Raw genomic sequence first — 21,146 nt, 5'->3', positions numbered from 1 at the left:
CCTCCTAATTGAGCTCCCTCCATCAAAACTTTCTCCTCTCTGATCCATCCTCCACTCAGCTGCCAAAGTGATTTTTCGTTTGTTTTTTTTTTCTTTTTTAGGCAATTGGAGTTAAGTGACTTGCCCAGGGTCACACAGCTAGTAAGTGTCAAGTGTTTGGTCTAAGGCTGGATTTGAATTCAGGTCCTCCTGACTTCAGGGCTGGTGCTCTATCCACTGTGCCACCTAGCTGCTCCTCAAAGTGATTTTTCTAAAGCACAGATCTGACCGTGACACTCCCCCTACTCAACAAATTCCAGGGACTCTAGGATCAAATATAAGTTCCTCTGTTTAACTTTCAAAGCCCTTCACAGCCTGACCCCAACCTACCTTTCCAACTATACTCCCCTTCTTGCACACTATGATACTACATACAGCCAAACTGGCTTTGTTGCTGTTCTTCCCATGGGGCACTGTCCCCTCACCTTGGCATTGGCTGCTCCCCAGGCCTAGAATACACCACTCCTCACCTCTGCCTTTTAGAATCCTTTCTTTCAAAATTCTGTTTAATTGACACTTGCAACATGAAGCCTTTCCTCCAAGGAACCCAGGTCCTCTCCCCTTCCCCAAGGTATTACCTTGTAGCTATTTTTAATATATTTTCACATTCTTATTTATGTGCATATTCTCTCCCCTTTAGAATGTGAGTTCCTTGAGGCCAGGCTTGTTTCATTTTTGTCTTTGGTTTTTTGTTTTTTGTTTTTGGTGAGGCTATCGGGGTCAAGTGACTTGCCCAAGGTCACACAGTAGTAAGTGTCATATGTCTGAGGCTGGATTTGAACTCAGGTCCTCCTGACTCCAAGACCAGAGCTCTATCCACTGCGTCACCTGACTGTCCCATTTTTGTCTTTGTAACTCCAATACCTGGCACACTACCTGGCACACAGTAGCTTAATAAATGCTTATTGATTAACTGATTATGAAGAGCCTTAAATGCCAGGCTAAGAAACCTGTCTTTATATTACAAGCAATAGACATCCAGTAAAAGTTTTTGGGTTAGAGGCATGACCTAACTAGGCAGGTATAGGAGGCCTTAGGAAGTTTACTTTGACAGCGTAAGTCAAAGGATGGATTGGATGAGAAAAAAAAAAGAGATTGGAGTCAGAAAGACTAGTTAAGAGGTCATGAGGTCCTGAATGGCATGAGGTGTAAGTAGAGAGGAGAGGACAGATACAAGAGATACAATGGAGGTAGAATCAACCAGACTTGTTAACTCTTTGGACCGAGGGGATGAAAGAAGGGGAAGAGCCAGAAAGGATGCTGAGGCATCTGGCCTGGGAGGCTGGGAAGCAGGTGGTACTCTAAACAGAAACTGAGCAGTGAGAGGGAACAGATTTACTGGGGGAAGATGCCATGGCCAGCTTGGACATGTGAAGTTTGTAGTGACCACAGGGACATCATTCCTAGTGGGGAGATCCAGTAGGCAGCTGGAAATGTAGAAATGGAGCTCAGGAGAGATCTAAATCCTGGATGGTGGGGGTGGGATGGGGAAGGAGGGAAAGAGGGAGGACCTGCAGTAGCAATGAGTTGACAGAAGGAAAGAGATAAACAGGGAGAGTCAGAAATCAGTCAGTGCATAGTTTAAGCCGAAACAAGCAGTGCTGGAGAGGGAGCTTGCTTCACCTTGGAACATGATGGGAGCCCCTGTTTCCATGCAGTTGGCAAACTTGTTCAAATAGAGTGAGGCAGTAGAGGGGGAGAATCCTGAAAAGGCCAGATCAGGACCTGGAAGGGAAAAGCCTGGGGCTGCAGGGAAGAGGCCTAGGCTGCTCCATCTAAACACCTCTTTCCACAGCCTCCCTCTCCCTCCATCTCTGGGAATAGCGGATAAGCCTCCCCTTGCCCTCCATCCTGCCTTTTGGCCCCAGTAAAGGGGGAGAGGAGAGTGTCAGTATTTTTTCCACCTCTTGCAGTCCCATCCTCTCAATGAAAATGTCTCTTTTCCTTCATTAAGCAAGTGTTAATGAGCCTAACAGGCTCAGAGGGGCAGACAGAGCCATAGTGCCAGTTGTTGTCTCTGGAAAGGACTTAGGAGAGCAGACAGCTGGGATAACATGTGTTCAATCAATCAATCAATCCACAATTCTTTATTAATCCATTACCATGTACTATGCACTGGTCTAGTCTCTGGGGGTACACATACAAAAGCCAGATAGTCCTTGTCTTCAGGGAGCTTACATTCTACTGGGGGATACATCCTGTTCACAGAATAGGAAATAGAGAGTATACGCAAATTAAATTTTATAATATGATGGGGATTGGGGAGATAGGTACTAACAACTGAAGGAAATGTCTCTGGAAAAAGGTGGCCCCTTTGGGGTAGCCAGCGAAGTGGGTAGAGCACTGACCCTGGAGTCAGTAGGACCTGAATTCAAATGTCACCTCAGACACATAATACTGGCTGTGTGACTCTGGGCAAGTCACTTAACCCCAACTGCCTCACCGAAGAAAAAAAAAAGGTGGCCCTTAAAATGGAGACTTAAAGAAACTACCAGTTTGAAGAGGCAGAGGTGAAGAGGAAGAACATTCCAGGCATGAGGGACACGGGTTTGTGTGCATAACATATGTTGCATATAGTCTGCATGGAAAGGTAAGAAAGGGTGCAGCTAGGTGGTGCAGTCAGGAGGACCTGAGTTCAAATCCAGCCTCAGACATTTACTAGCTGTGTGGCCCTGGGCAAATCACTTACCCTTGATAGAAAGAAAGAAAAGAAAGAAAGAAAGAAAGAAAGAAAGAAAGAAAGAAAGAAAGAAAGAAAGAAAGAAAGAAAGAAAGAAAGAAAGAAAGAAAGAAAGAAAGAAAGGAAGAAAGAAAGAAAGAAAGAAAGAGAAAGGAAGGCAAAGAAGAAATAGTTTGTGAAGGGTTTAAATGCTTAAAAAAAAAGGACCTGCCATTCAACACAATACATCATAACTGGGACAAGCCATTTGTCAAGGTCAGGGACAAGGCTTGAAGATGGTATAAGGGTGTGAGTACACACACATACCCTTCTCTCCTACTGTCCACTGTAGATCTACATTTCACGCTGTAGATCTGTATTTTACAACATAAAGACCCCAGTGCCATCAAAGGTGGGATATTCTAGCCTTAAAAAGTATGTTTTTTATATAAAAAAAAATTCAAAACAGCCTCCTCTCCTCACACATCCTCTGTCCTTGCATTTTATGCCCTGCATGGCCTCCTACCCAACTACTAGTTCTGGTTCTGTCTCAACCCTTTCCCCCTAGGCAGCTCTGGCTGTTTACCTTACCCCGATTGTACCTGCAGTAACATGTTTGCTGTACTGCTATGTATTCTGAGGAAAGCAGGGGATCCCACCAGGGATTTGCTTTAGGTTCTTTACCCACTGAAGATAACCTTACTAAGGAGAGCCACTTTAGTTCTCCAAGGCAACGCCCCCCCCCACCTCTTTATGGGGTTCTGAGTGCCCTAGAATATTCTGAGAAGAAGGACTCAGGCTTTTTGGTGGCAGGGCTCTTGAGTTATAGACTAATAATGGCTAAAAAGTATATAGGTTTTTTTTAAGGTTTGCAAAGTGCTTTATATATATTATCTCATTTGATTTACATCTATTATTTCATTTGATCTTCGCCACAACCCTGTGAAGTTGGGGCTATTATTAGCCCCATTTTTCAGATGAAGAAACTGAGGCTGGGGCAGGTAGGTGGCACAGTGGATAGAGCACTGGCCCTGGATTCAGGAGGACCTGAGTTCAAATTCCACCTCAGACACATAACACTTATTAGCTGTGTGACCCTGGGCAAGTCACTTAACCTCATTGCTTAGCTAAAAAAAAAAAGGAACTAAGGCTGAAGAAAGCTAAGTGACTTGCCCAAGGTAACAGTGTCTGAGGAAGAATTCAAACTCGTGCCTTGTTGATGCCAACACTAACCATTCTGTAGAAATTGTGTAGTCCAATCTTGTCACTGTACCAAAGAGGAAACTTTGGCTTAATAGCTCCCCTCCAATGCCTTATTCTCCAAGAAGCCTATCCTGATCACCCCATGTTGGTAACGTCCTTCTGTCCCTGATGTCAGGCAGCCTTTTTTCTGCTCCTCCTCTTTTAACACCCTTTCCCATGTCCTATTGTGTATTTTGATAATTCTGTCTGTGCCTGTGCCAGACTGTATGCTCCATGGAGGGCAGGGACCATATCTTAGCCTACACCTGGGCGCTTAAGGACTCCCCAGCGTCCTGATAGAGTGAGGGGTGAGGGGCAAGGCAGCCTGAGCCAGCTCTGGGAGGCTTGGGAAGGGGGAGGGGACCAGCATCCCCACTACCCCCAGATGCTGGGCTTGGAGGGGGCTGGGGAGTGAAGGAGCCTGCGGAGGGGGCGGAGCCTGCCCAGGGGGAGGGGGGCGGGCTGAGCCGGCTGGCGGCCGGGCTGCAAAGCGTCCTGGGCCCCTCTAGCGTGCACTCCCATTGTCCCCGGGGTCACTCGGGGTGAAAGGTCAGGTAGGGTCATGGGAGGGTTGCCTAGCGTCTGGGAACTCCCACCGAAGTTGCTGTGGCAACAGGGGCCAGCTCCTGCCCGTTCACATCCTGTGACGAGATTCAAAGGGGCCGGGGGTCCGTGCACATTAATGAGCTTTTAACTCTCCATGCCTTGGAACTGGGGTGGGGGGGGGCAGGGAAAGGAGTTGTGGGAGGAGAAAAAGGAAAATGGACCTGGGTGGGGGTGGAGGGCAGCGAGGAGGGGAAGGAGGATGGTGGACTTTCATGGCCTTTCTGGTTTGCCTCTCTCCAATGCCTATTTGGGGGTGGGGGTGTTAGACATTCCTGCCTGTCCTTTAAAGCCTGTTCCCTGAAACCTTTCTTGATCAAGCCACCCTCTCTGGGTCTCAGTTTTCTCCTCTGTAAAATGGGGAGAAGGGTCAGGCTTAATGGTTTCTAAGGTCTCCCCAAGCCTTCCTTGAGCAAGTCACTTATCCTGTCTGGGCCTCAGTTTCCTCATTTCTCAGAAAGAGGGGTGGGGTTGGCTTGATGGCTTCCAAGCTCTCCCCAAGCCTTCTTTGATTGAGTCACTTAGCCTTTCTGGATCTCAGTTTCCTCACCTGTAAAATGGAGGGAGGAGGGGTGGTTTGGCTTTGATGGCCTCTGGAGTCTCTGCAAACCTTCCCTCTCTGAAGTCTTGGTTTCAGCATCTGTAAAATGAGGAGGTTGCACTCTGAGGTCCCTGGCAGCTCTAAATCTGGGATGATTCCCCTTCCTTAGTGGGGAAGCACGTTCCCTCTGACCTCATATAAAGCTTAGTCTTGTCCCTCTGACAGAGCCAGGATCTTAAGAGTATGAAGAAATCTCAGAGGCTATTTAGTATCATGCAATAGAGTCTTCAGTGTTCGGATCTTAGCCCCCTGTAAGCTATAGGGGAACTGGGAGCTTCCCAGCACCTAGTCCACATGGACACAGAAGGTGCCTGATCAGTATTTGCTGAATTAAGTTGACAGAAGCCTCAGTAGTAGAGGCTGACCCCAAAGCTCTCTCCTTAGTGAGTTTTCACTTTTGTTGCTACATTAGTCTTAGATGGTCTTCAAAGATTCTTCTTTCTTCTCTTCTTTCTCTGAACAAAATGCTAACATAGCATCCCTTTCCTCATCTCTGCCCTGACTTTCCATGCCTGTGTCCCCCAAGGTCACTTCCTCTGTCTTTATCTTATACCCCACATTCCTCTGCACTCTCCCAGCCTTGGAGAACTGAAGCATGCTTTGAAGGGCTGGAGAGGTCTCCCTTGATTCCATGGGGCAGAGAAGCCTTGAGGGGCCGAGGCTACTTGGTCATTACCCTCTTTCCTCCCTGAATTCCAACCCCTCTCTATCAAGCAACAAAGCCCAGGAGGTGCCCGGGGGTAAAAGTGGGAAGGTGGTTTGGAGAGCAGAGTTCCTGGAGACGTTGAAGACAAATGGAACCCTTGTAATACAGCTCAAGTTCCCCACATTGAGGGGCTGCCCACACCCCTCTCTTTGCCATGGTCTTTCCCTTTGTTTCTAGGCATGGGTGGTGTGGCCATGGGATAATGTTGGTGGTAGCAAGTGAAGAAACTTAGTGCTGAAGGTTGAAGGGAATGTGAGAAGGAAGAAAGGGATGAGAGACTGGTATGTGTTTGTCTATTAGAGGGCATGCCTACTTTCCCTTCTTCCCTCCTCTCACCCCATGCTGGTTACTTACTTAGGCAGATGCCTCTTTTGGGACTATGGTTCTCAATAAGGGAAGGTGGGGGAGGGAGAGGGAATAAGCATTTATACGGACCTACCGTGTGCCAAGCACTTTTTACAAATATTATCTTGTTTGATCAACAGAAAGGGAACATTTCCAACCAGAAGCAGCTGCATTATGGAGAGAGAGGTGAGGGGTTAGGAAGAAGAGAGGATACTGGGGGTTTTGATTTCATGACAAATAAGGAGAGATCTATCTAGAATATCTGCCTGGAAAAAACTCTGACCTGTCTTCTGCTCCATTTTGGAAATATCAGTCTCTCCTTTTACCCCTCCCTTTCGCTTCTCTCCACCTTGAACTTACTTCCAACCTCACACCTTCATGATGACACAAAATAAGACAGAGGTCCCAAAGGAAAAAAGGAGGAGAACTCCATTTGGGGGAGTTGAGGATCTATCTGTAATTTATCAGATTTCTCTGACCAGCCCACCCAACTCTTTCAAGAAGATGATAGGCCATTCAATAAGATAATAATAGATTTGGAGCCGGAAGGGACCTTGGAGTCCATCTTGTCCAATCCTTTTATTTTATAGATAAGGAAACAGGTCTGTAGAGGTAAAGTGACTTGTGTAGGTTCACTCAGGGAGTATCAGGAGTGAGACAGGAACAAAGAATCTTACTGTAAAGTCAGCCCTCTCTGCCTTATACCATGTTCCAGTGACCCCAGAGTCAGCCATGTTGTTAGAGGCTGCCCTTAGATTAGGGTACAGGACTTTGGTTAGTGAAGGGTCTCCTCTTCCCCAGTGGGTGCCCCTTCCCTGACAAGCCCCCAACAGGTGTTCTGGGGAATAGGGATCAGAAGAGAATTGGCTTTTCCCGCTGTCCCCTCAGGGATCCTGTCGTCTCTGAAGACAGCTCAGACGGAGGCAGCATCTTTGCTCCCTGTGAGTTGTTAGGCGGTCCTCTGTAATGCTGTTTCTTTACCCCAGGTCTACCTGGTGGACAGATAAGCTGGTGGGGCTGAAGGGGAATTCCAGGGAGCCTCCAGAGACAAAGCAAGGAGAGTGAACTGAGAAAATGAAGTGACTGGGTTCTCTCCTGGGAACCCAGCTTCTAAGGGGATACTTGGACTTCTTGGATTCTTCCAAAAATAAGTCTGATTTCTCAAGGCTTCATTTCTCTCTCTCAGTGCAGCCCAGACTCACCAGGTCTCCCACCCTAGTCCTTGGAAGTGTCTCAGAAAGCCCACCCACATTCCCTCCTCAGGAGGGCAGCAGACACAGAGCTGGTAAGGGCCCCTTCCATAATTTTCCCTGGTCTTTGGATGTAGGGGGAAATTAGAAAACACTGTAGCCTAGGCAAGACATATTTTTGGGAGAAAAGAAAGCTAGGCTCTGTTGGCCTATTGGTGGGAGGGGAGAGGGAACTGAAGAAGAAAAAGGCAGGTCTGAAAGGGGCTTTCAGAAGATTGAATTTTCTCTTTTATACATTTTGATTGCCAAGTAGGTCATATATTAATTCAGAGATCATAAGATCATAGATTTGAAGCTGATCCAGAGCCAGAAAATTGGAAAAGGGATTTTCCCCAAACTAGAATTACCCCCACCCCCTCCAGGCCACCTTCTCCCAGCCTCTTCTGTTTCTGGGGAAAATTCATTCCAAAATAGCTAGGGATATGTATGCTTATGTGTTTCATCTGTTTGTGTGCACACTCATATATGTGTTTATCTCCCTATATAGGAGTATGTGTGCCACAGTATTCTGTGGAATGTGTGTGTGTGTGTGTGTTTCTGGTTTTTATCTTAATAGTTCTAATTCGGGAATGTGCCAATGTCATTTTTACGAGGTTGGTGTAAAAATAATTTACAGCCTTTTCCAAAAAGCTTTTTTTCTGAGGGAAAAAGGTGTAGAATCACTTACGGGATTTTATAGTTCCTCCCCCTCTCCCCCCCTTTCACCCTGCTCCTTCCCTTCATCCCCCCTTCACTGTTTAATATCATTTTTATGTCTCTCTCTTTCTCTCTTTTTCTTTCTCTGTCTCACTCTCCTTTACTGGAGGACAAAGCCTGATTTAAAATTTGGATCTCTTCCAGGTCAGCCTCTCTCCAGTAGTTTGGGGCCCAGTGACCTCTGCCCCTCCTCCCTCCCAAGGTCAGGTGCTCTTCACCACACGCTTGCCGATGACCTTCTTGTATTGGCAGGTGACCCCCAGGGTGAAAGAGAAGGGGTTCCTTGTGCTGTTTACTTGAAGCTGTTTTGTTAGGCATCTGCCACGTTCCACCCTAATGGCTGGGCTTCCACATTAGCCGAGAGACAAGAATTAGATTCACAAAGCAGCTACTGAGCCATATTGCCATAGAATCTCAGAATTGGAAGAGACCACACTTGCCATCTAGACCAATCCCCTCCATAGTCTTACTCAGGATCCACTTGAAGACCTCCCAGGGAAAGGGGATTAAGGAGTTTTTGTGGTAGGGGTGATGAAAGGGATGAGGGGACCGGGGCTTTTTTTCTTTTTTTTTTTTTTTGGACCAAATCTGTGATTTTATCTATGTAGTAGGCTCTGGGAGAGAAATATCCTCTATCAATCTGTATCTTTTCAGGAATTTATAGTTTTAGAGACCTGCCTAGGACATTCAAAGGTTAAGTGACTTTCCCAGAGGTGACATGTCAGAGGTGACACTTGAACCCTGGTCTTCTGATTCAGAGGCTATTCCATGGTGATTCTTTTTGTGGAATTTTCTAGAAGTCATATTTCTTCTAGCATTTTAAATATATAATATATATATTTTATTGCATATGTATATATTTTATATGTCCTTTTTTTTAAATTCAAAAAACCCCGTGTTTTATTGAAAATTTGTTATTTCCCAGTGCTTTCTCACTTCCACATAAAGAAACCTCCATTGCCTTCATGGAAAGCCAGATTATTTTAAAAACAAATTAATTGTTTTTAAATCTTACTTGATTATTTTTAAAACAAATTTGAAACAAACTTTATTTTAAACAAAAATAAACCAACACATTGAGCACATCTAGCAGCATATATTATGTTTCCCACCTAAAGTCTACCACTTCTCTGCCAGGATGACCTCTGCTTTACATAGACTGAACTCTCTCTCCCATTACAATTATTGACAAACATCTTTCCCTCTATATTAAGTTGTAAACTGCTTGAAAACAAGACCACAGCTTCATAAAACATCAGGGCTGGAAACTTAAGGATTATCCAGCTAAACCCCTTAGTGGTGGGCTTTTTTAAAAATTCTGAACTCGAACAACAATAACAATAAAAAGGAACTCCTTCATTTTATAGACAAAGAAGCTAAAACCTTTAGGAAGGAAATGACATAGCTGAGGACATACAGATATGAAGTTAGAATTGAGACATGAATCTGGGTTATTTTATTCCAGGGCCACCACACCCTGCCTGTGGTGCCTAGCACATGGTAGGTGTGATAAATATTTGTCAAATTAGATTGAATTGAATAGAATTGAAGTTCCTGTAGCAGAAGAATAGCTTTCTAGTGCATGTGTAGACAGAAGAGGAAGGTATGAGGGTTGTCAAAATGCCATCTTCAGCCTGGGAGCCCGGAGCAAAGTGGGGCTGCCATTCATCATCTGAGGATGCCTCCCCTAGGGCCTCTTCTCTTCTAAATTCAACTAATTCAGGGGTGAGGAACCTTCAGCCTCCAGGCCGCATGTGACCCTCTAGGTCCTCAAATGCAGCCCTTTGACTGAATCCAAACTTCGCAAAACAAATCACCTTAATAAAAGGATTTGTTCTGTAAAACTTGGACTCAGTCAAAAGGCCATACCCAAACACCTAGAAGGCCACATGTGGCCTTGAGGCCAAAGGTTTCCCACCCCTGAGATCAGCTGCTGGAGTAATGGGGGGAGAGGGGAATGGAAGAGAACCCAATCTTGATTTTGTTAAATCAGGTAATTTGAAAGTAAGAGTTTTCACTTCTCTGTGTCATTAAGAAAACCCAAACAACACCCCCCCAAAAAGAAAATAACAAAAACTTCCATAGTCTTCAGCCAGTGCTTAGTACAGTGCTTAGCACATAGTAGGTGCATAATAAATGTTTATTGACTATCTTCAGAAATCAAATCAATACCTATTTCTTGAGTGCCAGCTACATTTTTCCTTCTGGAAATCCCAGTTTGGGGATTTGTGAAGTTGAAGTTTATTGTTTTTATATCCTGAACCTTTCCATTATCTGTCCTGGGAGGCTGAAATAATAAAGATAATATAACTGATTTTTAGGTATCAGTTTAAGGATTACAGAATACTTTCTTGATGTGCATTATTGGATCCCCACAACAACCCTGTGAGATGAGTAGGAAACTGAGACAGAAGAGGAGCTGAGTTTGCCATTGCCCCACAGGCAGCAGTGTGTGTGGTACGGTGGAAACAGCACTGAATCTGCAGTCAGAGGGCCTGGATTCAGATCTCACCTCTGATGCTTAACTACCTAGGGAACCTTGGGATTGCAGCTTCTCCCACCTGCATCCCAGTTTTCTTATCTGTAAAATGAGGGGATTGAGCTGGATGGACTTAGATCCCTCCCAGATCTCTAGATCAATTGTCTTGTGATTCTAAGTGTAGGAGTTTGGGAATGGGCCAGTAACAGCGAAGAGGAAAAAAAAGTAAATCTTATTTCCATCCTTTCCCTGGACTCCCTTCCCGACAGCAGGGCTTAGAGAGAAGTTTCCCGTTCAAGTAGGGATGTGATAAAATGACCACCGACTGAAGTTTCTTCCAAGCTCTGAAATTCTTTAATTTCTGTAACTTTGCAGAGCTGGCCTGTCTTGACCTAGTGGAAGAATTGGAGATTTGGGGTGAACTTTGAGACCCCTTTCTTCAAAGTGTGTGGACAGGTTATATGGCAGAGTACTGGGCATGGAATCAGGAAGACCTGGGTTCAAATCTTGATGTCACCATTTACTTGTGGTGTGACCCTGAGCAAATGACTCAACCTTTCTGAGCCTCAGTTTCTTCCTCTATAAAAGGGGGACACTAATAGCACCTGCCTCATACAGCTGTTTGAAGGATCAGCTCCCGAGTCTCTAGGACTACCTGTCCTTTCTGTACCCAACAACGTGAGACTTAAAGGTAACATTTTAGGGGTTCAAGCTGATAGTCATGTGGCTCCTAAAATCCTCAAATTCTGGGGCACAATTCTAGATTCTCTTGTATCTAGGGCACATGGAGGAAGTCAGACCCAGTGAAAGGAAGGGAAAGAGAGTCAGAGGAGCATGGCCTAACTTGATTTGGAATCATTCCTGGTCCCATCAACTTCCTGGCTTAGTAAATGTGGATAAAGTGCTTTGAAAACCTTAAAGCGTTAACATAAATGTCAGTCCTTGTTATTATTATTAGAGAAGAATTGGAGGAGAGAGGGGGTTAGACCTATTTCTTGCTTGGTTTGTGATTTTAAAATTTTTTTTTTTTTTGGTCAGGAAAGGTCTCAGGAGCCCTCTGTCATCGTCACATACATCCCAAGCCATGCTTTCCCTCCCACTTTCCCTCAGGCCTGATGCCATCCGTTATAAACCATTTGTTCCTAATTGTGGAGATCCTTGCTAATGACTCCTGAACAGGGTGGAGGGAAAGAGGAGGAGTTGAGTTTCATTAGTGGGGACTGGGTTTCTGGGCTTTTTGAAGGGGGAGTTGAGAAGCAGAGGGAGATTGGTTCTCAATAAAAAAGAGCAAAACCTTCTGCTTGGCACTACAGAAATGACCAAGTCCTTTCCAGGGAAGCGAGCATGTGCACACACACACACACACACACACACACACACACACACACAGGAAAAAACCCTCCAAATTTATAGTTAGAGGTTTATGTTCAGACTTTCTTACAACATGCTACTCTGTACAAATCACTTACCTACTGAACCTTAGTTTCTTAATTTATAAAATGAGAGGATTGGATTATGAATCATCTCTAATTAAATTCTATCATCCTAAGACTTGGGGGTGTTGATTTTCAGAGTCATAATTAGGAATTCTGGTACTCAGGGCACATTCAGTTGTGGGGGGAAGGGAAGGCCAAAGGAATGTCCCTTTGAGGGTTGGTGGTATATCTCTTAGAGAATTCAGCCCCTGCCTCAGAGTCATATATGACAGCCTTGGTAAGGAAGCAGTGGGGATGGAGGAAAGATAGCAGGGAAAGGTAGAACTCTGTTGAGGGGTAGGATTCTTAGGTGTGGCTCTTTGTTTCTCAGGGCCTGTGGAGGACTACGAGATCTGGGGACAGTGGTCCAGAGATAACCTTGGGGAAGAATTATCCTCTTCTCTCAGATGTGTATGCCCCTAAAGAAGGCCTCAGTCCCCCCCCCCATTTTTAATGTACTATTAACTTTTTTTATCTCTGGAAATGGGCGGGTAGAAAAGATTTAGATTCAACCTAAATCATATAGGTATTTGTCTCTACCCTGTCTGCCAGCCCCTATCTCAGTATTTTCCCAGATAACTCCCTTCCAGAGGTCAGTAAGTCCAGCCTTTACCTATTCAGGGGCTGAGATTCGGGCAGCTTTGCAAGGGATTTCCTTGGCTACCAAGGAAGGTGGATCCCAGATGACCTCCCTCTGGAGATTCTTCATTCCATTCCAAGGCATTTGCTCCTGCTCTCCTTCTCCTAACTCCTGCCCTGGCTTAATGGCACACACATGAAAAGGTTGACAGAAGAAATGTGTGTAGTGGAGAAGAGGGATTGACAGCTATCATACTCAAGACTTCACCAATGTGTAGGTCATTTGCATAAGTTATACATCTGTCTATGCTTGCCCCCTGTATTCAACCTAAACAAAATTCAATTTGACAACTGTGTATTGAGTATCGTCTATGTGCCCAAAGCACAGTTGTATCTGTGGGCAGATTAAAAAAAAAATACAGTCCCTGGCCTCAAAGAATTTACAACCTAGTTAGGATTAACTAGGGAGAGAGATAGATTGGGCCTAGCAGGGACAAGCACTCCTGTTTTTTTTCCTCTCTTTTAAAAGATGACTCGATGATTTTATCCAGAGGCTAGAAGAAAGGGTATATGTATACATATGATTGCACTTCTTCATATGCAAATCAAACAATGTTAGAAGTGGAAGAGACTTCAGATATCATCTAGTCTACCCCCTCATTTTATTTTAATTTTTGAAATTTTTTTAATGCTTTTTATTTCCTACACTCCTATGACTTCCCAATAACCAGCTCACTCCTGCCACAGAGTCCAGCCTTGTAACAACAAAGGGAAAAAGACTAACTAAGCCAAGGGATGGAGAAGCAAATTCAAGAGGAGGTGGCCAGCAGAAGACATGAGAATAAGGGACTAGACTGGGGGAAGGAAAGAGGATAGCGCAGGAGCCTGAGAGAGGAGGCCTTTTGAGGCAGCATCTACCAGTCTATTCGACTCTCCATACCTGTAGTCTGTCACTCCTACCAAGAAGGGAAAAGAAAAAGTATTTATTAGGGACCTATTGTATGCCAGGTCATGTGCTAAACTCTTTACAAATATTATCTCATTTGATTCTTGACTTCTTGATTCTGAGAGGATGGAAGTATATTTCATAATTAGAACCAAAATTTATTCTAAATTCTGAAATCTTTTGTGTTTTAGTAATTATGTACTATTGTTGTTCACTCGTTTCTGCTTCCTTCTCACCGTATCACCTCTTGGGCTCCAAATGGGTAGCAGAGTCTCTAGGCCACTGAACTTGGAGTCAGGAAGAATTTGATTAAAATTCTGCCTCAGATACTAGTTGTGTGACCCGGGACAAGTCATTTCATAACTCCGTGCTTCAGTCTCATGATTTGTAAAATGAGAGGACAGACTTGATGGTCTTCAAGGTCCCTCCCAGCTCTAAACCTATGATCCTATGACCTTTTGTGTCTCTAAATTCTTCCTGTTTGTCGGTTCTTAGCCCACAATCAAATGGTTACACGTACTTTTCTCAAATGATTCCAAATTGTTGTCTAGAGTACCAACCCTCTAGTTTTAAAGGTGAGAAAACGGAGTCACTTACAAGTGAAATGATCTACTCAAGATTGAACCTGAAATTAGTGGCACAGCCAGGATTAGAACCAGTGTTTCTAGTGCTCTATCCATTATGCCAAATGCCGTGTAAATAATGAAATGCTATTCAGTGATTTCATGTGGCTTTGTTGGGTCATACAATTTGTAGCTAGAAGGGAACTTAGAGATCATTTTAAAGATGAGTCACTGAGTCACAGAGAGGTGAAATAAATGACTTAGCCAAGGATTCAACAAAGGTTAAATGTCATGCCTAAGGTCATATAGATAATAAGAAATAGAGCCAAGATTTAGTGATTGCTAGCCATTAATGTGAACTGCTCCCCGAATTTAGGCCACTCTGGACCAATAGGCTTACAAGTCAAAAGATTCTAGGGAGTAACAGTCACCATTTAGATCTGATTTTGCAGGAGCCATGGAAGAGAGGACTCATGTATGTAGTGATGGTAGTGGAGGACACAGAATCAGTAGTTCAGGCAGTTTGTTTCTGATGTTCCCATGTTTTGAAATAGGAAAATAGCCAGGCCATTTACTCCCCCATCTCTAGGATTATTGATCCTATTTGTCCTTCGTCCAGTCCTTTTGGGGGTAAATGGTGACATTTTGTGGTCCCTGACTATCATGTCGCTTCTAAGATCCTCAAACCCCAGTGTCCCTTGTATCTAGGGTATCCAGAGGAAATGAGAACAGGTGGAAAGAATGAAAGGAAGTCAGGGGAGGAATAGAGCTGCGCCTGGCCTGATGAGGGATCATTCTTAGCCCCATCCACTCACCTGAGTCTGTAAAGAGAGTCAGGGAAAGGAGCAGAAGCCTGGGATGAACAGGGTGGTGGTGGAGGTCCAAGGGTTGAAAATAGGGGGAGGGGGAATGGAGGGCTGTCACAGGGAGGTCCCCGTGTGAGATTGTAAGGCCGTGTCATTTTTTCCTTTAAATCTTGTAATTTCATGCTCCAGAGGACAACAAAAGTGAGAGAGTCAGCGGGGAGTGAATCAAGCTCCCCCGGCTGTCCTCTGCCCCAAGAGACTGAGAAGGACAGTTCAGCCACTTCCAGTCCCAATTGCTCCTTGGAAATGTACCTCCCCTTCTGTCTCCCCAACTTCCCTGGAATTCTGGGAACTAAGTCCTCTCTTTCTCGAACCCCACTCCCCACTCCAGACAGCCCTCCTTTCTCAGGTTCCTGCCCTATCCTCTCCCCTTTCCCCAGACCTTATCCTTATGTCTTCCGTGGGCCACATCCCCTTAGACTGCTTCTCCACCTCTTGGCTTCCTTCTGGCCTCTGTATTCCAAGCCCTTTTCAATCCTTATGGGCAAATAAGGAACTCTTTGTCCAACTAATGTCAAACCTGGAAATGATGAGTGGAAAAAGATGGCCCCCTCACTATCTTCACTCTGATTGGAGCTGCCAGCTATTTCCCTTCCTTCAGGCTCTTCCATCAACATCCCCTTGTCCCTAACCTTGCCACCTCTTCTGAGAATCTTCTGACTTGGTTGGGTGGGATGGATAAGAAGGCAATCTTGTATTTAAGAAACATACCCATTACACCATATCTCCAGACTCTGGTAAACTCCTTGGAAAAGATAGATCAAAGGTTTAGAGGTTGAATTCAATTCAACTCAACATTTATGAAGCCCCAGTTCTGCAAAGCACTGTACTAGGCACTAGGTCCTTAGACAAATGGGAGATACCTTAGAGGTTCTCTCTCCTCAAAGGGTTCTCTACCTTTCTTTGTGTCATGGACTTCTTTGTCAGTCTGGTGAAAGAAAACTTACACAGACTTCTTCTCAGAATAACATTTTTAAATGCATAAAATAAAATATACAAGATACAAAGGAAACCTATTATGTTGAAATAAAGTTTAATTTTTTTTCCCTATCTAAGTTTGGATGCCAGGTTAAGAACCTCTGATCCAGTCTAGCTCCCTCATTTTATAGATGAAGAAACTGAGGCCCGGAGAGGAGAAAATGACTTCTTCAGGGTTATGCTGGCCAAAATGAATAAAGCTAGGATTCTTCTCTGGATCTCCTGCTTCCAAATCCAGTAAGCTCAGGAACTCAGGGAGTGTAGGGTGGGGTGGGGTAGGAAGAAGACTCCCTAGATAGAAGGGAGAAAGAATGAGGAAAGGCAACAAAAGTAGGAATTTGTTCTGGCCTTGAGACCCAAGTCTGGTCTTCTCCCCATTCCCCCAGGGTAGGTGCAGGGCAGGAAATACTGCCACCTGGGAAGGGTCAGTGATACTGTCTACAACGCTAAACTTGGGGTTGGACATTTGAATTGGAGGCTGGGAGGACACTTTGTCCTTTGGATGGGTTGTCTCTCTTACACTTCTATCCTAAGACTTCTCTTCCTCTTCCCCACCCCTATTAAGCAAATGACTTAATAGAGGTGAGGAGGGCCATCAATTAGGCCTTTAGGACAATGTATTGCAAATGTATTGCATTTGATTTGGGGTCCAAAGATCTGGGCTGAAATCCTAGTTCTGCCACTTATTGTCTGTGTGGCCTTGGTTAAGTCATTTTTCCATTTTGAATTTCAATGTCTTCATCTATAAAATGAGGAGATTAGACTAGATGACCAGTAAAGTCCCAGCTAAGCTCTAAATCTTTTGACCCTATGGTCTGCTGATCACAAACTCTGTGAATCTGAATTTTGAGGTGGGGTGATAGAGGAGCTGGAATGCCTCCAGCCTTACTGAGGGTGGGGTCAGCTTGGATCAATCTCTTTATATGTATACACCAACTTCCTTAGGTCTGGGACTAAGAGGGATGCACCCACTCTGACCGTGTGGTGACAACCTTAGCCAAAGCCAAGAATGACAGTGATGACAGGCAGTGTGGCTAAGTGTCTTGAGTGTCAGGAAGACCTGGACTCTCATTTCCCCTCTGACACATATGTATGTGGGATCCTGGGGAAGTCATTTATCCTATGGGGGGGGGAAGTTACCCCCAAGCAACTCTTTAAATAATAAATGAGTTGCTGAAATACATTAATAGAGGGGGTTTCCACATTGGAAATTCCCCTTACCAAAAGGGGAAACCTTAGTAGTGAAATCACACAGGATCAAAAGCCAGCCTGACTTGGTCATCCCAACAACAACCCCCCAAAAAACCTACCCCTAATAATGTTGGATGAGCTATTATTGAACTATTATTGGATTGAAGGATCTGTGAAGTTCATTTCAACTCTAAGGCCCCTTTTCTAGTTCATTTTACAGATGAGGAAACCAAAGCAAACAGGGCTAAGTGACTTGCCCGGGACCACGTAGCTAGTAAGTGTCTGAGGCTGGATTTGAATTCTAAATGATACCACGGGTGTCTAAGTTGGGGAACATATTTCATCTGAAAGGTACATATGGTGTGAATAGGGAGATACAGAAAATGAGACTCAGAAGGTAGAATCGTAGATGTAAGGCTGGCCCTCAGAGGCCACCTCCTTCACTTGACAGATAAGCAAACTGAGACCTAGGGAGGTTAAGTGACTTGCCCAAAGTCACACACATAATAAGGATCAGATGTGGGATTTGAACCCAGGGCCTTGACTCCAGAGTCAGTGCTCTTTCCACTGAGCCATACCACCTTATTTTCATGGATTTAGATTGGGAAGGCTCTGTTCATTCCATATCCTCCCTTATTACTTATACTTTTTTTTTTTTGGAGGGGGAGGAGTATTTCCAAGTATAAACATAATCACAGTGGTCCCTGACACTGCTAGTGCCTTCCCTTTGAGATTATCTCTCCTTTAGACAGTGTATATCTTGGTTATATACATGGTGGTTTGTATGTTGTCTCCCCATTTAGACTGGGAGCTCCTTGAGGGCAGGGACCATGTTTTTACCTTTCTTTGTATTCCCAGGTGCTTAGCACAATACCTCTTAAGTACAGTAATGAGTGCTTTTGTGAATGCTTGTTGACTGATTCTTTTTAGACCTTGAGATGTCCTTGTGGAGCTCTCATCCTTCTGAGCTAAAATTATAAGCTGATTGAGAGGAAAGATTGGCTTTTTTGGTGCTGTCTTTATATGTCCGGAGTCTGGCACTGGCAGTATGCTTTCCATGTTTATAAGAGCCATTCATTAATACTTGTTGAATTGAATTAAGGAATATAGTGCTTAAACTTTCCAATGCCGGGCCACCAACCCAGAGCTGGGAATTGAGATAAAGTCAAGGTTAGATTTATTTCCTATACTTTTCTGATCAATCATTGACATCTCTGGACCTACCCCTGTTTCTTCCCCAATCTCCAGTCCCTTACTGATATTTCAGCTTCATCCACACCCACCAGAGCCTGCACTGCTACCCCCCAGTCACTACAAAGATCCATCTGATCTCATCCCAGTTCTCCCAGAGCCCCATCCACCTGCTCATATCACTCACTGACCCCATAGTAACTAACCCTGAATAGGGTTGCCCACAATGACACCAACCCCTCACCCCATGCCATGTTGTTTCCTCTGAGTCCACACTGATCCAAAAGGTCCCATATAAATCACACTATCTTCTTTGACCACACACTGGCCCCCTGACCTTATTGACAACCTCTTAAGACCCCACACTTAATTTCCTTAATCCTATAAATTCTGTCCTACTACACAAAGACCCTTTAGACTGAATTCTGACTTCTAAAGACCTAGACTGCTCTAGATCCCGAATTGAACTTGTTGAGGTCTTAAAACTCCACACTCACTCCTGTGCTCTTCATGAAAGCGCTTCTCTGCTTCCTGATTCCCCCAAATCCACACTCAACTCTCATAACTCTAACATGATTTTTGACTTCACATTGGCCCTGTGTTGACTCCTAGGCCCTACTTTTGACTGCTGACCCCATGTTTTTACCTATGACCTATCTTCATTAAACTCCTTGAGTCTGTCTTGACCTATCATACCCTACAGTAGTTCCATATTCCATCCTGTTACTCTTGATTCTCTCCCCAATCCTTGAACCCCACCCTGAATCCTAGATCTTATAAAGTATGTCAGATCTCATATTGACCTTTTTTCTGACCTCTTTCATTTGCCCTGTAGCCCCCTGACCTTATATTTGCCCCTGTGGTCCTATTTCAATGACCCTTTGACCCACCTATTGACCTCTGACCTACCATTTATCCTCTCCCACAGATCCTGGAACCACCCCTCTCACTGTATATTTACCTGATGCCTCCCCCCTCCCCCCCCTCACCAATGAGCCCTCTCCACTGACCCAGGCCCTCTGTGTTCCAGGCTCTCCAAGTAGCCCGACAGTTCCTGCTACAACAAGCCTCAGGCCTGAGCTCTCCTGGAAACAATGACAACAAGCAATCTGCAGTACAGGTAAGGAGGTCGGGTCAGGTGTCGGTTGGTGTTGGGGGGAGCCATTGGTCGAGAAGGTTCAAGGTAAACTGGGGGGGTACAGTCCTTGGGAGAACAGCTTGGACAGGAGAGAAAGGGAAACTGAATACCATAAACAGAAGACTACAGCTGGGGCAATGTTTAGCCCCAGTTCTCTGTCCCCCCCCCCAAGGCTGACCCCACCAGGACAGCTCCCCACAGTGGTCACTGGCAAAGACGTTTGTCCCCACTTAACTGTCTGAACTGGTTCCATTTCTAGGCTGCCCATGTCTTTGTCTGTTTCTGCCTCTCTCTGCCGCTGTCTCTTACAACATGTGTGTTTCTGTCTATCTCTCTGGATCTCTGACTCTTAGTGTTCAGTTGCCCTGTCTCCATGCCTGAATCTCTGCCTCTGTCCCTAATGATCTCTCTCTGTCTCTCTGTCTCTGTCTCTGTCTCTGTCTCTCTGTCTCTCTGTCTCTCTCTCTCTCTCTCTCTCTCCTTGTTTCTTTGAAGCTTCTTGCTGTGTCTCTCTGCCTCTGGGGCCTCCTGGTCTCTGTATACTGTCTCTCTACGTGATGTCTCTCTGTCTCTTTTGTTTTTCTTTGCACAATCTGCTCCCCCCACCCCCCCCTTCAGCTTGTCGGTCCATCTGGCTGGTAGGGGGAGGGGAAAGGGGGTGGTGGTGGAAGGAAGCTCAGCCTTCTGTTTACTTTTTGTGTCACAAAGAACTTGGGAGAATTGCAGACATGAGTCAGGGATGGGTCATAACTCAGACAGCCCCCCCCTTCCCTTTTCCCTCCCCTCCCTCCCCTCACCCGCCTTGTGGTCCCCCTCCCTCCCCTCTCCCTGCACCCCCCTCCCCACAGCAGCTGGGGGAAGCTCTGAATAGGGGGAGAGGATTAAGCGGCTGCTTTGAAAGGAAGTTTATCTAAGAGAGGAAGGGTGAGAGTGATTCTGAGCAGGAGGGGATCTGGAATCTGGACTGGGGGGAGGGGATGTGGAACAGTTGGGGGGCTGAGGAGAGAAGGGGCTGAGAAGGGGGAGAGTTGGGGAGAGGGGCCAGGGAGAGGACAGAGGAGGGTGGACTGAGGGCCCTGAGAAGCGCGTGTGTGTGTGTGTGTGTGTGTGTGTGTGTGTGTGTGTGTGTGTGTGTTGGGGGGCAGGGGGAAGCAGGGTAGCATAATGAGAGATTGGGGAGAGGGGGCCAGCTCTGCAGTGGGGGCCTGCAGAGTGCAGGGAGATGGCAAGAAGGGTCTAGGGCTGAGCTGCGCCCCCATGAGGGAGATTTGGCAATGAATAGTTTTTTTTCTGACATTTGAAATAGTTTGGAGAAGTTTTATAGTTGCTCAGAGATGTAAGACATCATCATAGTAATCCAAGTCTTGATCAAACGGCTGGTAGAGAAGGAGTGGGTAAGGTTAGGGGGAAATGACTTCCTAAACCAACCATTGTAATTAGCCAAAGCCCTCCCACCCATGTTGGCCACCATGTGGTCTAGTAGAAAGGAACTGCATTTGGAGTCAGAACAAATGAGTGAATGAAAGAGCATTTATTAAGCACCTGCTGTATGCCAGGCACTCTTGTTAGGTGCAGGGGGTTCAAAGACAAAAGGGAGAC

At 45.3% G+C, this 21,146-nt stretch overlaps 1 protein-coding gene across 1 annotated transcript in view; it reads left to right on the top strand.

Annotated features, from left to right (window-relative positions):
• The window catches only part of FOXP4 (forkhead box P4), a 101,211-nt gene that overhangs the window by 33,617 nt on the left and 46,448 nt on the right, over positions 1–21,146 (top strand). Inside the window, 1 exon segment of the mRNA XM_020999518.2 lies at positions 19,440–19,529. Within this exon segment, the coding sequence (XP_020855177.1) occupies positions 19,440–19,529 (90 nt within the window).

The sequence above is a fragment of the Phascolarctos cinereus genome, unplaced genomic scaffold, assembly GCF_003287225.1.
Source record: "Phascolarctos cinereus isolate Bilbo 61053 unplaced genomic scaffold, phaCin_HiC Scaffold_5;HRSCAF=322, whole genome shotgun sequence".
Taxonomy (NCBI): domain Eukaryota; kingdom Metazoa; phylum Chordata; class Mammalia; order Diprotodontia; family Phascolarctidae; genus Phascolarctos; species Phascolarctos cinereus.
Note: the sequence above shows the minus strand (reverse complement) of the source record. Positions and strands in the feature narration are given on the sequence as shown.